Source organism: Penicillium chrysogenum (genome assembly GCF_028827035.1).
Source record: "Penicillium chrysogenum strain IBT 35668 chromosome Unknown utg000005l_segment0_segment0, whole genome shotgun sequence".
In the NCBI taxonomy this organism is placed as follows: domain Eukaryota; kingdom Fungi; phylum Ascomycota; class Eurotiomycetes; order Eurotiales; family Aspergillaceae; genus Penicillium; species Penicillium chrysogenum.
The window spans coordinates 6945322-6966103 of record NW_026622753.1 but is presented as its reverse complement, the minus strand read 5'-3'; the positions used below and the strand labels follow the sequence as shown (position 1 = coordinate 6966103).

General features: G+C 49.4%; 8 protein-coding genes across 8 annotated transcripts; 5 read left to right on the top strand and 3 right to left on the bottom strand.

Moving 5' to 3' along the window:
• Positions 1 to 2488: 2488 nt before the first annotated feature.
• N7489_011009 (uncharacterized protein) lies at positions 2489 to 3780 on the top strand (the record flags this gene model as incomplete). The annotated part of the gene is made up of 4 exons (XM_056716758.1): positions 2489 to 2672; positions 2729 to 3237; positions 3290 to 3536; positions 3596 to 3780. The coding sequence occupies 4 exons, from the start codon at positions 2489 to 2491 to the stop codon at positions 3778 to 3780; spliced, it is 1125 nt and encodes a 374-aa protein (XP_056564380.1).
• Positions 3781 to 4517: 737 nt separating this feature from the next.
• Positions 4518 to 5840, top strand: N7489_011008 (uncharacterized protein; the record flags this gene model as incomplete). Its single annotated transcript, XM_056716757.1, has 3 exons — positions 4518 to 4628; positions 4711 to 5344; positions 5422 to 5840. 3 exons carry the CDS (start codon positions 4518 to 4520, stop codon positions 5838 to 5840), a joined length of 1164 nt encoding a protein of 387 aa, XP_056564379.1.
• Positions 5841 to 6423: 583 nt separating this feature from the next.
• Positions 6424 to 7087, bottom strand: N7489_011007 (DUF3716 domain-containing protein; the record flags this gene model as incomplete). The annotated part of the gene is made up of 2 exons (XM_056716756.1): positions 6424 to 6641; positions 6718 to 7087. 2 exons carry the CDS (start codon positions 7085 to 7087, stop codon positions 6424 to 6426), a joined length of 588 nt encoding a protein of 195 aa, XP_056564378.1.
• A 1596-nt stretch (positions 7088 to 8683) lies between these two features.
• On the top strand, positions 8684 to 10685 carry N7489_011006 (3-hydroxyacyl-CoA dehydrogenase family protein; the record flags this gene model as incomplete). Its single annotated transcript, XM_056716755.1, has 2 exons — positions 8684 to 9339; positions 9428 to 10685. The coding sequence occupies 2 exons, from the start codon at positions 8684 to 8686 to the stop codon at positions 10683 to 10685; spliced, it is 1914 nt and encodes a 637-aa protein (XP_056564377.1).
• Positions 10686 to 11196: 511 nt separating this feature from the next.
• N7489_011005 (lactonase family protein) lies at positions 11197 to 12530 on the top strand (the record flags this gene model as incomplete). Its single annotated transcript, XM_056716754.1, has 2 exons — positions 11197 to 11585; positions 11693 to 12530. 2 exons carry the CDS (start codon positions 11197 to 11199, stop codon positions 12528 to 12530), a joined length of 1227 nt encoding a protein of 408 aa, XP_056564376.1.
• Positions 12531 to 13000: 470 nt separating this feature from the next.
• rfeD (uncharacterized protein) lies at positions 13001 to 14820 on the bottom strand (the record flags this gene model as incomplete). The annotated part of the gene is made up of 5 exons (XM_056716753.1): positions 13001 to 13681; positions 13738 to 14151; positions 14226 to 14377; positions 14435 to 14603; positions 14707 to 14820. The coding sequence occupies 5 exons, from the start codon at positions 14818 to 14820 to the stop codon at positions 13001 to 13003; spliced, it is 1530 nt and encodes a 509-aa protein (XP_056564375.1).
• Positions 14821 to 17053: 2233 nt separating this feature from the next.
• On the bottom strand, positions 17054 to 18055 carry N7489_011003 (type 1 glutamine amidotransferase; the record flags this gene model as incomplete). Its single annotated transcript, XM_056716752.1, has 1 exon — positions 17054 to 18055. The coding sequence occupies one exon, from the start codon at positions 18053 to 18055 to the stop codon at positions 17054 to 17056; it is 1002 nt and encodes a 333-aa protein (XP_056564374.1).
• A 1237-nt stretch (positions 18056 to 19292) lies between these two features.
• On the top strand, positions 19293 to 20723 carry N7489_011002 (TauD/TfdA family dioxygenase; the record flags this gene model as incomplete). Its single annotated transcript, XM_056716751.1, has 4 exons — positions 19293 to 19595; positions 19660 to 19925; positions 20003 to 20263; positions 20360 to 20723. 4 exons carry the CDS (start codon positions 19293 to 19295, stop codon positions 20721 to 20723), a joined length of 1194 nt encoding a protein of 397 aa, XP_056564373.1.
• Between the last annotated feature and the right edge of the window lie 59 nt (positions 20724 to 20782).

Below are 20782 nucleotides of genomic sequence, written 5' to 3'. Positions count from 1 at the left end.
CAGGTTTACCAAAGCGTAAGAAAAAGGAGATAGGGATTATTTTGATTCAAGTGTCCACACGCAGAGTGATAGCTAGCAGAGCTGCCGACAGGAAGTGTTCCACTGACAGTGAAACTAGTCCAAACTAAATTGTCGGTGGGAACCCGTGAAGATCGGCGTTCTAAAGCGTACATATGTATAACTACTTACGGAGTACATAACTAGTACTTTTTTGATTTACCTCGGCTAACTATTTGCAAGTATAAATTACCTTAACTAGTGGGAGAATACTATTTATTACACTACTCAGGTATCCCCGTGTCTACCAAGATAGACATGAACTACTCCGTGCTCCGAATAGATTGTATTAGTAACCTTTCGGCATCCAGGAAACACCTAGTTACCTAGGCACTTAGTTCAGAACCCAGGTTAAACAGGCTTTTCATCTCTTCGATTCCATCACTTCACCCTCCATATCAGAGCAATTGATTGCTTGTTTATTGTTAACTCAGACTACAGAAGTTCATAAGTTTCATTGGCCGTTTCTTTAGACGCGTGTGCATGGACGAGTTTCGACAAGGCTTAGTCTGACATTGATGAGTACCCATGTACGTCGAAGTACACGGTTCTCAAAGTTAAATATTGTTGGGATGCGTATAAATGTAGTTTACATACGGAGTACGGAGTATATACAACATACCTAACTACTCCGTAGGTAACTAGTTAGCTTTTATTCAAGTCAGTCAATCCACTTTAAAACTCAAAACTCAACCCTATTGCTCTCTCTCTCTCCCTCTTTCTCTGTTGTCTGTCGGAGGATGCGTAGGATCGCTATATCTCATCTATCGTATGTGGTAGGGGAGAGTGGACCCTTTGTGCCGTTCCATCGACTTTTCCGCCCATGGAGCCGTGTGCTTAACCGGTCACATGATCCTAGTCGACCACGTGACTATTACCTATCACATGACCGCGCGCATAGTAATTCTCACGCTAACCCAACCTTGGAAGTCTTAAGCGATTACATAAGATCATTTTACCAACCTTCCAAGGTTGGAAAAGATCTGGAATCGCAGTATGCGATTGTGGCTGCAGCGATATACATACTAGACCCTAGCCACTGCTTAGGACCATAAGTAGACTCTTTCTTGTATCTTTCTTTCCTTTCCTATCACTCTATAGCTTCCGCATCATATTTTGCTTTCATGCTTTATGATCTCATTGGCAAGCTCATATATTCAAACATTAACTGCTCTGGGTCACGTAGGCTATGAACCGCCCGAAGGGGTTTAGCGGCTGGGTCCCTCCTCAGGTGTCCCACTCCAGACGATTCTATTCATCTATACTTCATACCTTGGAAGGATAATTGAAATGACCAAGCGGCTGTATCCCGTTCGCTTTTCTGCTCGACTCTCTCTATTGGAGTAGCCCCACGGCGAACCCGAATCCCCGGCCGTCTCCGGCCATCGACCATACATACATCCGGGGTTTGTTTTCTTTCTACCCGTATCTCGTGCGTCTTTGGTGATGCGGTGTCCACCTCAACATCAAGCCCAGAAGCACCAACCCACACCGGCAGCCAAGCAGTGGGTTAAGACTAGATGCTTTCGCTCGAGGGTTATGACTATTGAGAGGTTCGTAGCGCTGTTATAGTGCTGTCACAGCACCTCAATCTCGAATAATGCACCTGGGCATAGCTTGGGGATGACTAGCCGGCCACAGCTTCCAAATAAAAAGACCAAAACCCAGACCGGTCCCAAAGCAATGTCAAGTTCTCTCCTTGGCGGGCCACAGTTCAGCAGAGAGCCAAGGCGATCCGTCAGAGGGACCTCGTCCATTTGAATTATAGAGTATCCCGCCATCTGCAGTCCCGAGGGTCGATTTCTCCGACTCTGTAATTCTATTTGTCGGTTGTCAAAAAAGCCAGATACTCAATACATGAACAATCCTTCGTATTTAGGAAATCCCGGATCAATCCTCAGTGATCGGAAATAAGCCAGTCGGAATAAATAGCGAAGCAACACTATATCGGACCATCTCGATATATATCCTACTCCAGGGTGGAGAAATGAATAATAGCGAACCAATTAGGTTTTTATTCAACCCTAATCCGCTCACGGAACTATTCATTCAACATCTATGGGAATGGGAGGGAAAGAATCGGGACCCCGGACAGATTAACCCAACTGTGCTAGGACTTAACTGGTCCCACTCGGCCTTAGGCTGACATCAAATCTGCAGTGAAAGTGTGGGGTGATCCAGGAACTACATCCATTTTGGGAAACCATAGCCACTGCTTCCCCAGATTGGTGGGGTCCATGATGATCTATGACTACAACGGGGTGAGAGACTATGGGGAAGTTTGTGATGGAGATGGAATCCAGAGTATAAAGGCTTCGGTGAGTGAAGGGAGATGTTTCTTTCTATCAATCGCTTCTGTCCTGCATACTGAATTGTATGCTCTCTCTCTCTCCCTTTTTTCAATTCAGCCGGACTACCTCATACCCCTACAATGCATTGGTCGACCTCGGTTCCGCTGCTCTGCAGCTCAATGCTTACCTTCCTCACGGGGTCACTTGCGCTAGAGCGGGCGGATAAGCACTATGCTGTCATGGACAATGATTGGTATACCGTGGGCTTCGTACCTTATTTGGTTGCTCTTGATGGCGATGTGGAAATCCTAGGCTTGGCCTCAGGTGGGTATCTATAGCGTACTGCATCGGCGCAATTGTTCACTAATCAAAATTTTTAGATACCGCCAACAGCTGGCAGCCACAGGGCGCATTGCACGCAGTAGCAACCCTAGAGGCCGGGAATCTCAGCTGTATTCCAGTCTACCCGGGCGCCACATGGCCGCTGATAAACACCCCGCACCGCTTCCATGCATGGGAGATGATCCATGGTAAACTGCCCTGGCAAGGCGCTTTCGCGCCCGAGAATAAGACTCTGGAGGCTGAGGGCAACGATCCCACCTCTGGCGATCCGAACCGTATCGTCAAGGAGGCTTTCAAGGAAGGCTTCCCAAAGGGCCGACCGGAAAACTCCACCTCAGCTGCTAATTTCATGGTCGAGATGGTGCACAAGTATCCCGGCCAGGTATCCATTTACTCGGCTGGCGCCTTGACCAATGTTGCGCTTGCTGTGCGTATGGACCCGCAGTTTGCGTCGCTTGCTAAGGATCTTGTGATCATGGGTGGGTATGTCGATCTGAACATGCTCCAGGCCACTGGAAGTATCATGCTGGCAAATCACGGATCGGACGTTAGTATCCTTTCAATAATCCCATGATTTGTGTTGACTCCTGACAATTTAGATCAATCTCATGATTGACCCCGAAGCTTCTAAGATCGCCCTGACCGCGGATTTTCCTAATATCACTATCGCCGGCAATGTTGCTAACCAGGTCATGCCGACCAAGGAGTTTTTGGAAGAGGTTCGCTCGGTTCCAAACCCATACAGCGAGCTCTTCTATAAGTATTACGACCTGTCTTTCCCCTTCTGGGATGAGACAGCTGCCGCTTTGATGGTCGACCCTTCTATCTCTGTCAACCAGACTTCAGGTATGTCATGTGGAAGGTAGATTCAAAGTGTCATGGCTTGCGGCTAACTTTTTTTCAAGTATATCTGGATGTGGACACATCGTATGGCAGCCCCAACTATGGAAACATCCATGTGTACCAGAAGGCACTTGCGCCTCAGGGTATCCGGGAGGTGAACTATGTGTTCGAGGTGGATGCCGAGAGACTCATCAGCCGGATCAAGCATGCCCTGCAGTATCCCAAATCGTGTGCAGATTTGCAGTAGGTTGAGTGTCCTGCCGGATTGGGCTTGCTTGTATAATGACTGAAATAATGGGTAAACAATGTATGGTACGGATCAATGATATGCAGGCCTCTATCTAGTTAACGTGACCACTACCGAGATAGTCAACCCCACCTACTAGATTAAATATGCGTTGGTGCCCTAACCTCAAGGATCCAAGGCTGCTTCATCATCGCCTAAGGCACCATATTGCTATATCGACATAGCCACAGGTCCTCGGGGGGCCGATCATGGAACATCCGCCTAACGTCTCATGAGTTGGCGGAAAGGCGAGCATCAGTGCTGCGCAGGACTGGGTCTTGGGCGTGCTGTCACTCGAGGTCTGGTATGTGATTATGGGTGACTCGCCGGTGCAATCAAATGTATAATCGTCCCAGGCGCTATGATATGTTGATATTTTGGACAGCTAGAATCCCAATTTACCAATTCATCTCCCTTTCCAATGTTATAGGGTATTCTGCAAACAAAGTTTTTGTTTTAGGTCTCATTCGCCCTCCAAGGACAAGAGTTATCGGGTGCTCTTTTCTTGAGCGACTGAAATAGTATTCGATGACCATCACCATTCACGGGAACATTCGCTTGGATGTCTGATATGTTGCGATGTCATTGGACGCTAAGCCATCAACAGGAAAAAGCAAGCATGCAGCCAGCTCACTATTTCACTGTGGCCATATCCTTCACACCCGCTTTCCCCCACTTTTTGTAAAAATCCTCTCACTATGCAAAACTCATCGGCCCCAGCCTTGTACATCACGGGACTAGGATCTCAATATCCGCCCTATCTACTAGGAGCCAAGGACCTTGATAACCTCGCAGCGCGCTTTTACGATGTGACCCGTCCAGGGTAAGCTGGTCGACTTGGGTTGCTCCGCAATTGTTTAATTCTTGCTAAAATGAAAAAAATTGCTTCAGGTCAACCGCTCAACGGGTATCGAAACCAGATCTGCAGTTCGACCGTACAAGGCATTTGCGACGCAGACGGACCCACCTTCAATCAGTGAGATTGACCAATTCTTCCGTCAAGCCGGGGTCGACCTTGCTGTTCAAGCATGTCAAAAGGCTCTCATAGAAGCACATATCGCTCCCCAGCAGATCACCCATACGATCGGGGTTACCTGCACCAACCAAGGTAACCCAGGGTACGATTTCCTCGTAGCCCGTAAATTGAACCTTCCACCGCATGTCGATCGCATGCTTCTCCACGGCGTTGGATGTGCAGGTGGGCTGTCAATATTACGGGCCGCAGCGCAGATAGCCGGCGGGGCAAGTCTGCGACGGAAACCGGCCCGCATTTTAGCATTTGCTTGTGAGCTGTGTACGCCCAATGTGCGACATTGTCTGTCCATGGCAGAACGCAGTATGGATTCTGATCAAGCAAACATTGCAGCGGCTTTGTTCTCAGATGCTGCGGCCGCCTTTGTTCTTTGTAATGAGCATGCTATGACTCAGGACAAGCAAGTTACTCCGCAGTTTGAGCTCCTAGAATGGGGCTGTGATTTGGTTCCGGGCACCGCTGAGTATATGACATTTGATGCAGGTGTCGATGGTTCGTCAATGTCATTTGCTCTTTCAATGAACCTAGACTAACCATCCGCACCAACTTTCGGTTGCATATATATATAGGTTATCGACCTACCCTCAGTCGACATATTCCCAAATACACCAAACATGCAATCAGACCAATGTTTGAGAGACTTCTTCCCTTATACGAGGAACAATTAAAGTGTCAGCCAAGATTAGGAGGGCAACTGCTGAGACCGCTAGGGATTCACGATTTCGACTGGGCCTTGCATCCTGGAGGGAAAGCAATCATAGATGGCGTAGCAGAAGTCTTGCAATTGTCTGAAGATCAACTCCAGGCAACTCGGGAGATATATCGCACCCGTGGAAACTCGTCTAGTGCTTCGGTCTTGATTGTCTTGGATCAGCTCCGTTCAGGGAGTAAAAGGACGCATATTGTTGCTACCTCGTTTGGTCCCGGTCTGGCAATTGAGATGGCGCTGCTAAGAAGGTGTCAGGTGGATGATAATCTAGAGGGTTAATGCCAATAGACTTGATGTCTTTGCCCTATATATCGTCATCTTCCATTGCCTCATCGTCAAACCCTATATAGGATTCTGCAGACGCCTCTTTGGAATAGGTCTGAACTGATGTCACCTCTGACTGGGCGGGAGACATGGTTTGTGCAGCACGGAATATATGCACAAGCAATCCCACCACCTCCTGATACTTGCCAAGGCGAGCACTAACGATATGCTCGGACCATTGTTCAAGTTAGAACATGTATGATTTGATACTAAGCACGCGATTGAATTGTGCCTAGTGGTCGTCGGCTATAGTGGTTGGGATAAAGGCCCGTGTAGGAACGATAAGCTCGGCGAAGTTTTCTGCTATAATTACGTTGTGGATAGCGGCATTTCAAGAATCATATAGCCTAAGCTCTGCCTACATACGGCGAACATACTCCTCCAAACGATCGATAGCCTATAGGCCGGTTTCGGCCTGCTCGTGATGAGCAATCACGCGAATTTCTATGGATGATTGAGAGGAGCGGTTTCGCCGGTGACCACGTGAAGTTTCGGGAACAAGGGGCAACTTAATAAGTAGCGGAAGCCTTAGAAATTCCTAAGTCGAAATAATCCGGCAGAATCCTCTCTGATACCCCAGATCGTCATAAGAAGCACGTGGGAGGTTAACCGAACGGTCGCGGAGACCTAGCTTGGTCTTTTTAGGAGATATAGAGCGAGATCTGCTAGTGGGGCTTTGAACTGGCTGAGGCAATCTAGAGTGAGAGGAAGTTTTGCCTTTTGAGGATGACTTGTTGGCTTGCTTGCCGGCTGCCACTGTGTCATATGTTTATCGTCAGCTTGCCATCGTGAAGGCTCGTATTATACAATTTTTAATGCACTATGCACTTACCGATCCCAGGAACATCGTTTGAGTCGACACCAGTCAGCGTCCGAGAGCAGGTGACGCGCCCGTTCCACTGACAGTTGCCACATGCTGTGACAACACGATCGATGTCGTGGTAACGGACACACTTTGCCCAAGGTCCATCATTTTGGAGACAGTTTCCGCATTCTTGTTGTGATACTTCTCCCACAATCTGAATCAAGATTGATTCGACATTTGCAGCTTTACTGCCGATGCGTTCGTCCAGGCGTTTTCCGGTGTAGTGTGTCGTGGACCTCTGGAGAGGCTCCCTCGCAGCAGTGGCTTGCTTCAGTCTGGCAATTGCTCGTGTTTTGAGTTTCCTGACGTTCCTCGCCACCTTCCATGGCACCGTCATTGCATACACATTTCGATGAGTGCAAAGAATACACGTATTCTTTGCTCGTGTCAGTGTGAACACAAATTTGCAGTTCTGTCGACCTGCGGCGCTCGGTGCATGAGCGTGTCGAAATTGAGGATCAAAGGCGCGCCTGTCACCGCCCCGTTCTGCAACGACGCTCTCTGGGTACATTCAAGGACTGTTGTCGGACGATTTCGCGTTGAACAGCCAGTGGACTGGTTGACACCCTCAGTCCAAACCTCAAAATCAACGCGGTACGGATTATCGCTTGCGACGTCGATCAACACGATAAGTTTGGTTTCTCGGTTTGTTTAGAATACCACCAACGGGCATCCTGTCGGAGTTGGTCCAAACTTTCAGAAGCCCCAACCTCAAGAACGAGGGAGGGATACTCTATGGCGGCCGAATCGACACGGGCGTCGTACGGACCGAATCCCCAGTCTGGCTCCTTGCTAGACATAACTCCAGGGATTCGTTCCGAGCCTTGGCCGGTAAAATCTCCGGGCTTCCAATTGTCGCTTCTCTACTCTGGACATAGATAAAAGCATGTTTTGACTCCATGACCTGGCTTACCGCAGTATGAACAGCCCAGTGTCACTTTTCTCTGGTTTGTGAGACAACCACTTTTTGACATGGTTTTCGGCAGATACACCCTTCGGCGGCTCGTTGGTGCGCCGCTTCTGACTGTTGTTTAAATTGTTGGAAGTAGAAGCGTTGGAAGAAGCGTTGGAAGATCCAGACTTTTGATTCCTGATAGCAGAGAGAGCGATAGAATCTGCTTTGCTAGACTTGATATAGTCTAGAATAGCGATACTATACCGGTAAAAATCGGCAATGGTAATAGTCTGCACCGTCTTGTCGATAGCATTCAGCTCATTATCCTTCACGACAAAGCTGTTCAATTCCTGCACTTCTTCTAGCTGGGAAAGCATCATTTGCAAAGCATAGTAGGGAGGAATGTCGACATAAAGGTCGCAAATCGCTTTGTAAGCAATATTTAGAGCATCGATATACTCTTCGCTTATTGAAAATTGGCTTCGGGAGAGATCAAGGAAGGTGTTCATAGCTGTTTTGATAGCTCCGTGTCCTTCTCCCTTCATATAAATCTTGATCTCCGCGAAAAGCTCATCGGCGTAGTAAGGATCACTTCCGCGCGCATCTGACCAGAAAAGCTCTCCACCACCATCCGAACTCCCTCCGATGCAGAGTAGATACCGAAATCTACTCCTGGAAGCATTTTTTTTGTTGGCCTTGACAACACTAAAGCACTAGAGACATGATATCCGCGAGCCCTTCATTCTTGGAAGCTCATACTCATGATGCCGGCTTCGGGTGGCGGAGCCCTAACATGTCCAATGAGCTTGGGATGGTGTATTGCGACCCAAGTGCATAGAGAGCCTCATAGATTCCAATGCTAGATTGAACAGAAATATATATATGGAAGCCCATAATCAATTGTGCTTTGGTGATATTTCCCTCGACAAACAGTCCAGGCTTGTCCCGCTCTCAACGTCATATCTACATACATTTTATACCAACACCCATCTACATTGCCACCTCCCTCTCTCATACCCCTACCTACATACGTCCAATATGGGTGTTAAGCCCCGAACAGACCGCCCCGTTGCAGTCATCGGCGCCGGTGTCCTCGGCCGCCGCATCGGCTGTGTCTTCATCGCTGCTGGCTACCATGTCCACATCCGGGATCCCTCGCCGGTGGCTCTCCGCGATGCAGAGGACTACATCGATAAACACAAAGTCGAGTTCTCCTTGATGCCGCGCATTCAAAAGATGCGTGAAGAAGATAACGAGGGTGACCCTGGCGATCCCAAGGGTCAGACCTCCATTTCCCAGGTTGACCTCGAGTCGTATACGGCCGCGCCCTATGGCAACTGCAAGACCTTCACCGAGCTTGAGCCCGCTATTTCCAACGCTTGGCTTATTGTCGAGGCTGTGCCTGAGATACTGCGGTTGAAGATTGATACTTTGGCAGACTTGGATAAGTACGCTCCGGCCGATTGTTATATCGGCTCCAACAGCTCCTCTATCAAGTCAAACTTGATGCTTGTCAAGGTCTCCGACAAGCGCAAACGCAAGATCTTCAATATTCACTTCACAATGCCTCCTGCTATCCGTACGGTCGAGCTGATGACATGTGGTGAGACCGATCCCGAGATCTTCCCTTACCTGGAGACTGTCTTGGGTGAATGTGGCATGTTGCCAGTGACAGCTCGCCGCGAATCGACCGGGTACGTTTTATCGCGAAAGCGAAAAAGAATAAAAAGGAAAGGAAACGTAGTACATCAGCACAGCAAACTGACTCAAAGAACTGTACAGATTCATTTTCAACCGCATCTGGGCAGCAGTCAAGCGGGAAATCACCCAAATCCTCTACGAAGGCGTCAGCGACCCCGGCCAAATCGACCTACTCTGGGAACACATGTTCAAGAATGGCCCCCTCCCCTGCCAATTGATGGACCAAGTCGGCCTCGATACCGTCGCCTTCATCGAAGAAAACTACATCCAAGAGAGGGGTCTCCCCTCTGCCGCAATAGACTGGCTACGCAGGGAATACCTCGACCAAGGACGTCTCGGCAAGAAGAGTGAAAAGGGCGGCCTCTACCCGCCACTCTCGAAATCCTCTTCCGCAGAAGCACATCCGGCACACCCGCACAGCGCCGCAAAAGACATCTACCTGCTGGACGTCGGGCTCGGGGGAAACGCCAGGGATGTGTCGCAGGTGCACTCCAACGGCAAAATCATCCGCCTCAATCTCGCAACGCAGAAACTCACCCCCGTCGTCGTCGGCCAGAATCTGCCTGACGGTATCGACGTGGCACTAGAGACGCAGCGCATCTTCTGGACGAATATGGGCCGCAGCACGGCAGCACGCGATGGCTCCGTCTGGTCGGCTGATATGGACGGCGGCGACGTGATGTGTGTTGTCACCGTTGGCCAGGTGCATACACCCAAGCAGATCTCGGTTATCGAGTCACGTAAGCAGGTTTACTTCTGCGACCGTGAGGGTCTAGGTGTGCACCGCTGTGACTTTGATGGCAGTAACCACGTTGTTCTGGTGCAGCGCCGTGCGGAGCCGGGCATGAGTCTGTTGGAGCAGATGACGCTTTGGTGTGTGGGTGTTGCTATCGATGCCGAGCGCGATCTCTTGTACTGGACTCAGAAGGGACCTTGCAAGGCTGGTCTTGGTCAGATCTACTGCGCTGGCTTGGATATTCCTGCCGGTGAGACTGCTGAGAATCGGACTGATATCCGGTGTCTGTGGAGCCACCTCCCCGAGCCCATTGATATTGAGATAGATAGCGACACTCGGACCCTGTACTGGACGGACCGTGGTGAGCACCCTTTCGGTTGCACACTGAATCGTGCCTATGTTGGTGGTGAAGAGATAGACTTTGAGAAGGTTATTCTGGCACGTCACTTCCACGAGCCTATTGGCTTGAAGTTGGATAAGGCGAACAATATTGTGTATGTGGCTGACCTGGGTGGTAGCTTGTACTCGGTATCGTTGGAAGATGGACTCAAGACTGAGCTTGTGCGCAACGATGTTTGCTACACTGGTTTGACTCTCGTTTAGCGAAACATGTATGTTGTATGTTGTATGTGAATATAGAATAGATATCCTTCTGATCTGTTTCAGTAACCCCCACACAACATGGGGGTGAAACCAAGCTAAGAAAGTAAGAAATACATGAATACATACATAATGACATTATAATAGTACCTGGGTACTCTGTAGGTTGCATTTCAAATGTTATGCATGTATATGCATCATGTAACGGTGATCTCGTAGAATTCTGACGTGGGGAATAATAGAGCAAGAGTCCCCTTAACCCTAATTAATTGCATGTCTTAGTTAAGTCTTCACTAGTTAAACATGCAATATGCATAGCTGAAACAGACTAAATACAAAAACACAATCTCACCCTTTCTCCCCTCTTCCCCCTCGATCCATTCCTGCACAGCCAGGGACTGCCGATCCCCCATTTCCCGTACTCTTCCCATTTACATCTACATCTCCTACTCTGTATTCTGTACACATATACAACCATCCAACCCACATCCCAGGTAGAAACACATCTACCAAGATGCACCTCCATACCCTCCTCCCCATCCTCTCGGCCTTAGGCACAACAGCAGCCATTACCTCCAAGCCAGCCCACCTCTGGGCCACCCACTACAATGGCAATGTCTACTCCTTGACCCTGAAGGACAATGACCTCTCCATATCGCAAACCCTCAACACCTGCGGCGACATGCCAAGCTGGTTAACCCTAGACGCGCACACCCGCACCGTCTACTGCTCCGACGAGACCGGCACTGCCGATCCTTCCACGCATGGCTCGCTGACGGCCCTGCATGTCAAGCCAGATGGCACGCTGCGCGAAGGCGCTGTCGCGAAGACTGTCGGTGGCGGCGTGAATAGTGTTATCTATGAGACTGCTGCGGGGAAGAAGTTTATTGCAATTGCGCATTAGTATGTTTTTCTGTTTTTCTTTTTCTTGCCTACATTCCTAAGGTCTTGGCTTGGCTTGCTTGCCTTGATGCTGTTGTGGATATGGGATTGTACTAACAACCTAATAGCCAAGGCTCGGCCATCTCAACCTTCGCCTTGCCCATCAAACAAAACCAACCAAGCCTGCAAGCCTTCCATTTCAACTTGACCAGACCGGGTAAAGTCGACCAGCAGGACTCGCCACATCCACACGAAGTCTTCCTCGACCCGACCGGCTCGTTCATTGTCAGTCCGGACCTGGGCGCGGACCTGCTGCGCGTGTACGCGATCGAGGATGGCCCGTCGGGTAAGCTGTCCGAGTGTCCGAGTGTGAACATTACCTACGGCAGCGGGCCGCGACACGGCCTGTTCTGGGCAGATAACACCGACCGGTCGGTTGATGGGTCGACGAATTCGCGGCAGACGGCGGCTGTCGGCGAGACAATGTTGTACCTCCTTAATGAGATCGGGGGTACAATGATGGCGTTTGACGTTTCGTATCCGAGATCTGGGTGTTTGTCTTTTGAGAAGACGCAAACCCTGGTGCCGTACCCCGACGGTGTTATGCCCGACGGTGCCACGCCGGCTGAGATTAGTAGGATTGGAGATCAGTTTTATGTTTCAATCCGAAGTGATCAGGGTTTCGAGCCGAGTGATTCGATGATTGTGCTTGATCGGTCGCCAGTGGACGGATCAGTGAAGTTGCGGGACTCGGCTTCTGCATTTGGAAAGGTGCCGCGGACCTTTGTGATCAATCGGGCTGGGGATCTGGTTGCTATTGGGAACCAGGCTTCTGCGACGGTTTCCATTGTGCGTCGGGATCCGAAGACCGGAGATCTCGGTGAGGAGATTGCTGCTCTACAGGTTGGTGAGCCCGGAAAGGTAGGGACTGCGGAGGGTCTCAGCAGTGTCATCTGGGATGAGTAGATTGGTAGTTATATAAATCAAGAATTGGATGGCGTGGGAGAACACGGTTGTCTCCCACGACCACAGCTCTCTTCTATAAACAGCGCAGAATGAAACCATTGCAGTACAGGCTCGCATCACATGAAAGACTTGAAAGAGCATCAAAAAGCATATACCTCATGACCAAAAGATATGTCCACATGAACCCCAGAATGCGGAAAGAAAGAAAATGTAGACCTTTGAATGTTGAAGACCAGCTTCTTCGGGTTTTTGACTGTCGGAAACCTGCACCGAAAAGACCTGGCCTGGAAAAAGGAACTCCTGCAACGTCGTCCGCACGATGAATCCTGCCATATCGTAGTGAAAGATAAAAAAGAAGACCAGGAAAGCCGACCGAACGATGAAGAATAAATAACAATATGAGAATGAGTGTATCAAACATCAGTCGTAAAATGCGTAAAGCCAAATATGTAGGCGGTCTTGAAGTCGTTTCACTTGATGTCGATTTGGAATGCCTTCCATTTGCCTCCAACTGTTCGACATCGTGGACACCCTTGAGGACCAGGGTAACTTGTTGGTCCTTGTGACAGGACGGTATTTAACGACCCGTTCCCTGGGGTTCGGAATGAAGTAGGCGGACTTGAAATGAACATGCTCACGCAGTCGCGGCAGACTCCACAGATGCACTCCGTACAGGCATAGCACTCATTCAGTGCCGAAGGTCGTTTGCACTGAGCACAAAACACCTGAACCTCTTTGTTGCGGAAAGACGCTGGAGTAGGATTGGAGAATCGGTGGTGCTGGCGCTGCGAGATGGGCGGGATAAGATTCATAACTGGGCTGGAATCAGAGTTTATGGACGGCGCGACTCCCGAAACCGATGACGCAAAATTTCTGCCGGATGCCGAAGACATGGAATCGAGCGATGATTCAATAGACGGGAATGGTTCCAAGTCGCTCTCACGGCTGCGGTGGTTCTCGTATGGTGGTGGGGTCAATGACTTGTGCAAAGGCGAGGCGGCGTATGAATGAGGTGGGAATGGCCGATGTGAAGAGATAGGAGGCAATCCCGAGGATTGGAAAGCGGGTGGTAGCGAGGACCGATTTTTCACCCCAGACGGGGCAGACGTCACGTTGGAAAGTAGTGGGGCAATCGTTGGAGACCGACCAGCCTGTATATGGCGCATCAGCACTGGAAAGAAAAGTCCAGAATTGCATTCAAACTCACCTCTGAATACGGCTCATCGTCTACTTCGGTTGCTGATGTCGCGGCTTCAATCAAATCCTCCCAGCGCTTGCCTTGCGCCCAGGCCGCGGTTTGCGGCTCTGCCGAAAGGGCTTTGCGGTCACCGAGACTTGGTCGCCGCCCGAATTCCTTTGATTTAGGGCGATCCTGCCTGGATTTCCGCGCAGATTGAGTGATGGAAGATTTGCGCGGGCGGGAAAATTTGTCTCTCCGCTGGATTGGCGGCAATGTGGATGAGCGACCGGGCGGGGAGTGATTGAGGATGGATGGAAGAAGCTCGCGAGGACGAGGCGTAAACGGCGGAAGAGATTCCTGCTTGAAATGATCGCGGAGCGGGGGCAGTTCAATAGCTCCGCGCATTCGAGGATGACTCAAGTCGGTATCCGAATGGGTATCCTGGGGAAATGCGGGTCAGTGCCACTGTGGAGAGACTCAGGGCTCAAAGCCCACAACAGCCCGGAGCGACAAACCATGTCTGTATCCCAGTCCGAAGCCAGCCGATGGTGATGCAGTTGTGCCAGAGCAACCGCCGCAGTGGCTGCAGCTGGGTGGGGTTCATCCAGAGCTCGAGGGGTAGCCGGGGAGCCGTCAGCGACATAGACGTCCCTTTCCGGCGCCACATCTGTGGGTAGCCGTCAGTATGTGCAGGAATCAAGACAAAAAGAGCAGAAAGACTAACCCTGAGGTCGCCGGGGTTGAGCGGGTTCGGGGGGTGACAGCTGCACCCGTTGCTCGAGCGGGGTGTTCACCATCATCAGGAAGCTCTCCTCGGTAGCCGGGAGCTTCGGGATGTAGTGGTTCGGATGCGCACGTCGAATGTGCTCCTGCATGGAGCGATAGCGTTTTTCCTATGAGCACCAACCGGATTAGTTCGAGTTGAACTCCAGAGTTGCACGGGTCATATAGCTTTCGCGAGCCCGGTGATAGGTGGGGCTCGGGGCAAATACTCACACCTAGACATCTTTTGCGACAATTGGAACCGTCGTTATTCTTCAAGGGACAGACCACCTCATTATTGGCATCGGTTACCGAAAAAGAGCTGGTCAGTGAGCTTCGAGGAGGCATGGTTGCATATGGGTCATCCGAGATCCCCGGAGTTGAGATAAAAAAAGGAGGGGCGAATAAAGAGGTCAGCCGAGCACAGACAGGGTTTATAGTGAACAATAGACAAAAATGCAGTTCAACATGCTCTTGTGTGTAGAAAGAGAAGAAAGGAAGAATTGAAAAAGGGAAAAAAAGGAAAAGGACGAGAGGGCGGCTCATACATTCAGAGTACTTCGAGGGTCTAGTGGGTGAAAGTCACTGGGGGGGTATTACGGGTAATTACGCAGAGTTCGCCTTATTCTAATTTTTACTCCGTACTTCTTTTTCTTCTATTATTTTGTATTTATTTCTATCCTATAAATTCTAGTTCTCATAATTCTAGATATGTAGTCAGGAACAGCTTTATTTCTGACTCTCTTTATGTACGAGCTCGCATACGTGGCTATCGTCCCTATCTGAGTATCGATAACCAAAAAGAGGGGCGTGCAGCTTTGAGCTTCCCTTGTAAGAAAAACCCCATTCTTGGAATGTTCCACGCTAAAAAGTGAAATTTTAAATAAAATTGGGAAAATTGGGAAGAAAAAGAAAAAGAAAAAGAAAAAGGATGAAACCGTACGGTATAGTCTGGTATTTTAATACCGAATAGCACGGCTTTTCGGAAACCCCGGTGGAACACCGAGCTCTTAAACGATTTTCATTACATTTTTACATTCTTTTTATGTGGCATCCTAGATGCCTTTTAATGCTTCATTCGGACTATTAATAAAATATATGTATCAACACACAGAAGATGCTTAATTTTACAATCTTCGGGCAAAAGGAAAGGAAAAGAAATACTCGCGATAGGCGCTATCAGCGGCCCCTCCGAAGCTCTCCCCAGCTCCTGAGCTTCATTCCAGAAGGGAGGGAAGCTCCGGGTGGCGAAACTAGCGCCACGTTACAGTGTAATATTACAGTATTATTCGATTCCGTGGTTTTATTTTCTAATTTCTAATTTTATACTACAGATTATTATGTAGAGCCATCCATGGATAGTACGAAGTACATAGCCTAAGATTGAAGAAATACGTATAATAATTAAACTGAAGAAACAAGGGAAGGTATAACTAGCCAGGGCTCGTGTACTCATAGTGTAAAAGCAAGTGCGTGACTTTATATGCCCTACTTAAGTATACTGATAGGCATAATCCATTACTATAATACAAGTACTCCGTACCTGTCTCAGCTCCGACCTCCTCCGTTTACCCCTAACTCTAATAAAGAGCTTCAATATTTCCAGATGACTTGATTGCCTAGATACCAAAATACCAAAATACCAATACCCCTAATACCTTGTATAACCAACTGCCGATGAAGAGCATCCCAAAGCAGCCTGATTGGCCCCCAATCCCCACCGAGTCACCAATTACCTCCATTGTCATTGGCTGCAACTCGCACGCCATCCCGGTTCTGAGTGGCCGTGCAGGGGGCGATCAACGGAAAAGTCTGAGATTTCAAGTTCGGGGGTTTGGTATGTACCGTTGTATAAGTAGTATCTTGATAATAGGATGTACGGAGTAGCATATAAAATAATAATATAAAGCTCTTATCAGACCTGTACACGACATTGTACATACTATCGAATACATACAATGTACACAAATGTCAAGCATGTCACGCTCCACTTAATATGACAAGGTGGGGAGCTTGCGAGTCGAGACGTTTGTTCTAGACAGCTAAGTATTGAAAGGTATCTTATCTGCATCGCTTAGAATTCATGCAAGGTGCGTCTAGCTTTCATGCAGCCTATTATTATACTCCATTGTACTCCGTACTACATCTAATTCCATCCGATCTCTTGGATCTAAGAATGGCCATTGTCCCTCGTAATCCTATTTCCATTGTTTAGACCGCAATCCCTTCCTGCAGACCAACATACCAGCTGTGTGTCAGCCATGCAGGGTCCGACATCATCATGGTAAATGTGTCGCCACTAAGGGGTGGCTGAGCTGATCAACTATAATTGTACACTCATAACTCCTGTTCGTGTCCCATACTCAGCGTCATCTGAAACCCTTGCCGCGCGGTTTGCCTTCAAGGGATTCACCCCGAACAAACTCGCTCAAACGCAGAAATGCAGAAATGCAGAAACCAGCTTGGACATGGAGTGCCCAGTAACTGATTTAAAAAAAAAGCTCTGCAGCTAATACCACTGAATATAATACATGTCCAAGCATTGTCACATCCTATCCCGACCGTAAGAGACACCCCCCAATCAACCCAGAGGAGGCGTAATCATACCAGTACCATTACACCCCATCAAATCCCCATCTTCCCCAGCAAAGAACAGCAAAACCGCTTCGGCAGCAGCCTTGGCATCATCGTCATCCTCCAAACCAGGAACGCGTGAGCGATAAATCTGCTCCAGATACTCGTCCACAACAGCCGCAGACCAACCCCCACGACGCCCAAACTCCTGCGCAAGCTCCCCATTGGCAAAAGTATCAAACTCGAAGTGACCCTGGTACGTCAGGACCCGGCCGGGGTTATAAAGACCCTGAATAGCGCACTGCGCACTACTCCCGATACTGGACCACGGTGCCGGCAGTGAGACTCCCTGGTCCGCAGCAGCTTCAGCCTCAGGCGTCGGTACCACTACATCGCCGTGGATCAGCTGGATGCGGAATGGTTTCTGAGCTGTGGCGCGCGCCAGAGGCAGGAAGCGCGCGGTGAAGGAGGGCTGGAGGGTGATGGGGTGGATGCCCATTTCAAAGCCAGCGGGCGATTGCGTGACGTGGAATGTTGATGCCGGAGCGTTGCTCGTGTTTGCCTTGGTGCTGAGGAGGGCTTGGGCGATGATCTGGTGCCCGAAACAGGAGCCGAAAAGCTTTATGTTTGGATAGTGGTGGTGCACTGTTTGGATGTAGGATTGCAGTGCATGGATCCAGGGTTGGTCTTCGTAGGCTGAGAATGCTGAGCCCGTGATTAGGATCGCGTCTATTGGACTCAGTGGTCCGCCGGCGTGAGGCTCGGCTGGGGCTTGGGGTATGGTTCGTAAAGTTTCCAGACGAGGTAAAGACCCGCCTACCGCATCGAAGGCCGTTACATGAACGGCGAGAGGTCCGTTTTGGAGACTTCCTGGGCTTTTATTCAGGCGTTGGGCGGCTGCTTGCAGGAGGACGCGAAATTGAGAGCTGTATAGACCCCGCGCTTTGTATACTGAGATGCAGGGGATGTCGGCGTCTAGCACAGCCACGTGGATTTTACGTTGGGCCATCGGCTAGGGTATCGGGACTCTATCCAAATGAACGTAATCTGTCGAAGAGAATATGATATGCAAGTGTACAAATATAAAAAGACTGAAAAACTTTGATGTCAAAAGGGCGTTCGCATCCTCATGCCCGATAAGGATTTCAGTAATCCGGTGGGGCTTCCCAAAGAGGAAATCGAATCCTTGTCTGTAGAAGGTCTGATGAAGGCGCCAGGAACCATATGAAAAGAGATAAAGACATAAATTAATTAGAATAGATGCAATGCTGGGAAGAGACTGTAAGAAAGGAAAGAAAAACATGTTAAAACGGTGCACCCAAAGACCATTCATTGAGAGGTAGAAGATCAAGAAGCCCGGGAGCAAGAACAACATGCAATGGTCGAAGGTGATTATATATAGAAAGAGAAGCACTTTGAATATATCCATGGGTATGGTGTGAGTTATCAATTGCTACTTAGAACTTTGAGACTCAAGTGGTTAAAGACCTAGGAACGGATCTCTACCATGTGCTTCCCCAAGCCCTAAGACGAACCCATATTTGAAGTAAAGCATTAAGAGAAGTCAAAGCTCTCGCCCGATAGCTTAACTACATGCATGAGTTCCAAGGTTGATAGATGAGATCTGCCTAAAGCACTTCTTCTTTTGGATCTAAACAACCCGACCAGCCGGTTCATGCACGACTGCCGATATGATCGGCTGTGGTCAGAATATGTTGTGCTGGAGGATGCATAATCATAGTCTATCGGCCGAGACTGTGACAGGATCTTAGAGATGTGTTGCTAAGTGCTATTTGAATATTCCTATTCCCCCAAAGGTAGATACTAGAATCCTCGGGTACCTTGCCCTTATTTCAACGTCAACTCCTATATTGCTATTTCACGAGGAATCTACAATCTAGCGTATTCTCTCTCTTTAATACACTCTTTATTAATTCTCTCTTCACAAAATGTCCTAAATATCAAACCAATTCGTGATCCCCCACTGCCATCACAACATCCAACCCCGCAAATTGCGCCATCCCGGCCTTCAACCCCCAATCAGCTTCACTTCCTTAGTAGCGGCACTCATTCCGCTATATAAGGATATATACCTAGGTAACCTACCGAGGTAGCTATGTCGTAAAATTATCGGATCTCGTCACGCCATATAATCCACTACATTGCTCACCATCTATGTAGAATATATAAACAAAACCCAACCCTTCGGTTCTCTGTACACCTACATATTCCCACCTTTAATAACCATGGCTCCTGCTGCTACCTCCTCTATCCCAACTGCCCCCCATGACCTGGCAGGGCCCATCTCACGGGATATATTCCCAGATGGACTGAAAACCACCGGTCAACATCCCCCGCTATACGACCACATCATCCCCTTCGAAAAGTTCCTTAAACAAATCACCGGCCCAACAGTCTGGAAGGCCGAGGAATATCGTGAGAACCCAGAAAAATGGACGCATGTCTTCACCCAGGACCAGATCGATGAGCTGAGCTCGGCGTCGGATGCTTTCCTTGCATCCAAGACCCCGTTGACCGGAATCTCAAAGGTGAGAACAATGCAAGTCATACTTGGAAAATTATAAAACCCGAAACTAACCACACCGTCAATAGACCAACTTCAAACTCCCCAATCTAGCTGCCTATCTGCACGAGCTGCGCGCAGACCTCATCGACGGCAAGGGCTTCATCCTCTTCAAGGGCTTCCCCGTCGAGAAATGGGGTAACCACAAGTCCGCCGTGGCATACATGGGTCTCGGCACATATCTCGGCTACTTCGTCAGTCAGAACAGCCGTGGCCATGTCCTCGGCCACGTCAAGGATCTCGGCGAGGATTCGACCCAGATTGACAAAGTGCGCATCTACCGCACCAATGCTCGGTGAGTTTGACAACCTCGGTGGCCAGTGAATGGGCAAGCAACAAAGAACGAACAAGCAACTAACACACCCCACCCAGCCAATACTTCCACGCCGACGACTCGGACATCGTCGGCCTCCTCTGCATCGCCAAGGCCCTTGAAGGCGGCGAATCAGATCTCGTCTCCTCCCACCACGTCTACAACACCCTCGCCATAGAACGCCCAGACGTCCTCAAGACCCTCACCGAACCGATCTGGTACTTCGATCGCAAGGGCGAGACAAGCGAGGGACAGGACGAATATATTCGCACCAGCGTGATGTACCTCGAGCGCGGCGGGAAGGGCCGTGTGTATACAAAGTAAGTCCTCTCACACCTCCTTCTCCAACCTCTATCTCCAATGATTTATCGACCCCGGCGGGTAATCCACATTCCAATATCTAACAATAATACCAGATGGGATCCATACTACGTACGCTCCCTCGGCCGCTTTAGCGACGCGGGAATTATTCCCCCGCTCTCAGACGCACAGCAAGAAGCCTTGCGCGTGCTGGAGGAAACCTGCGTGCGCTTGTCGCTACACATGATCCTCGATATCGGCGATATCCAGTTCTTGTCGAATGCTCACGTCCTGCATGCCCGCACCGCGTACACGGATCATGCGCCTCCTGCTCCCCGTCGCCACCTTATGCGTCTTTGGCTGGCGACACCCGAGAATGAGGGTGGCTGGAAGTTGCCGTTCTGGGATAGTAATGAGAAGAAGAGGGGTGGAATTCAGGTTGATAATCAGGCTCCTGTTGCGCTTTTAGATGCCGAGTGAGGTTTAGTTGGGTTGGTTGGGGATTTGCAGATTTGAATGATACCTTTTTTTCTTCTTTT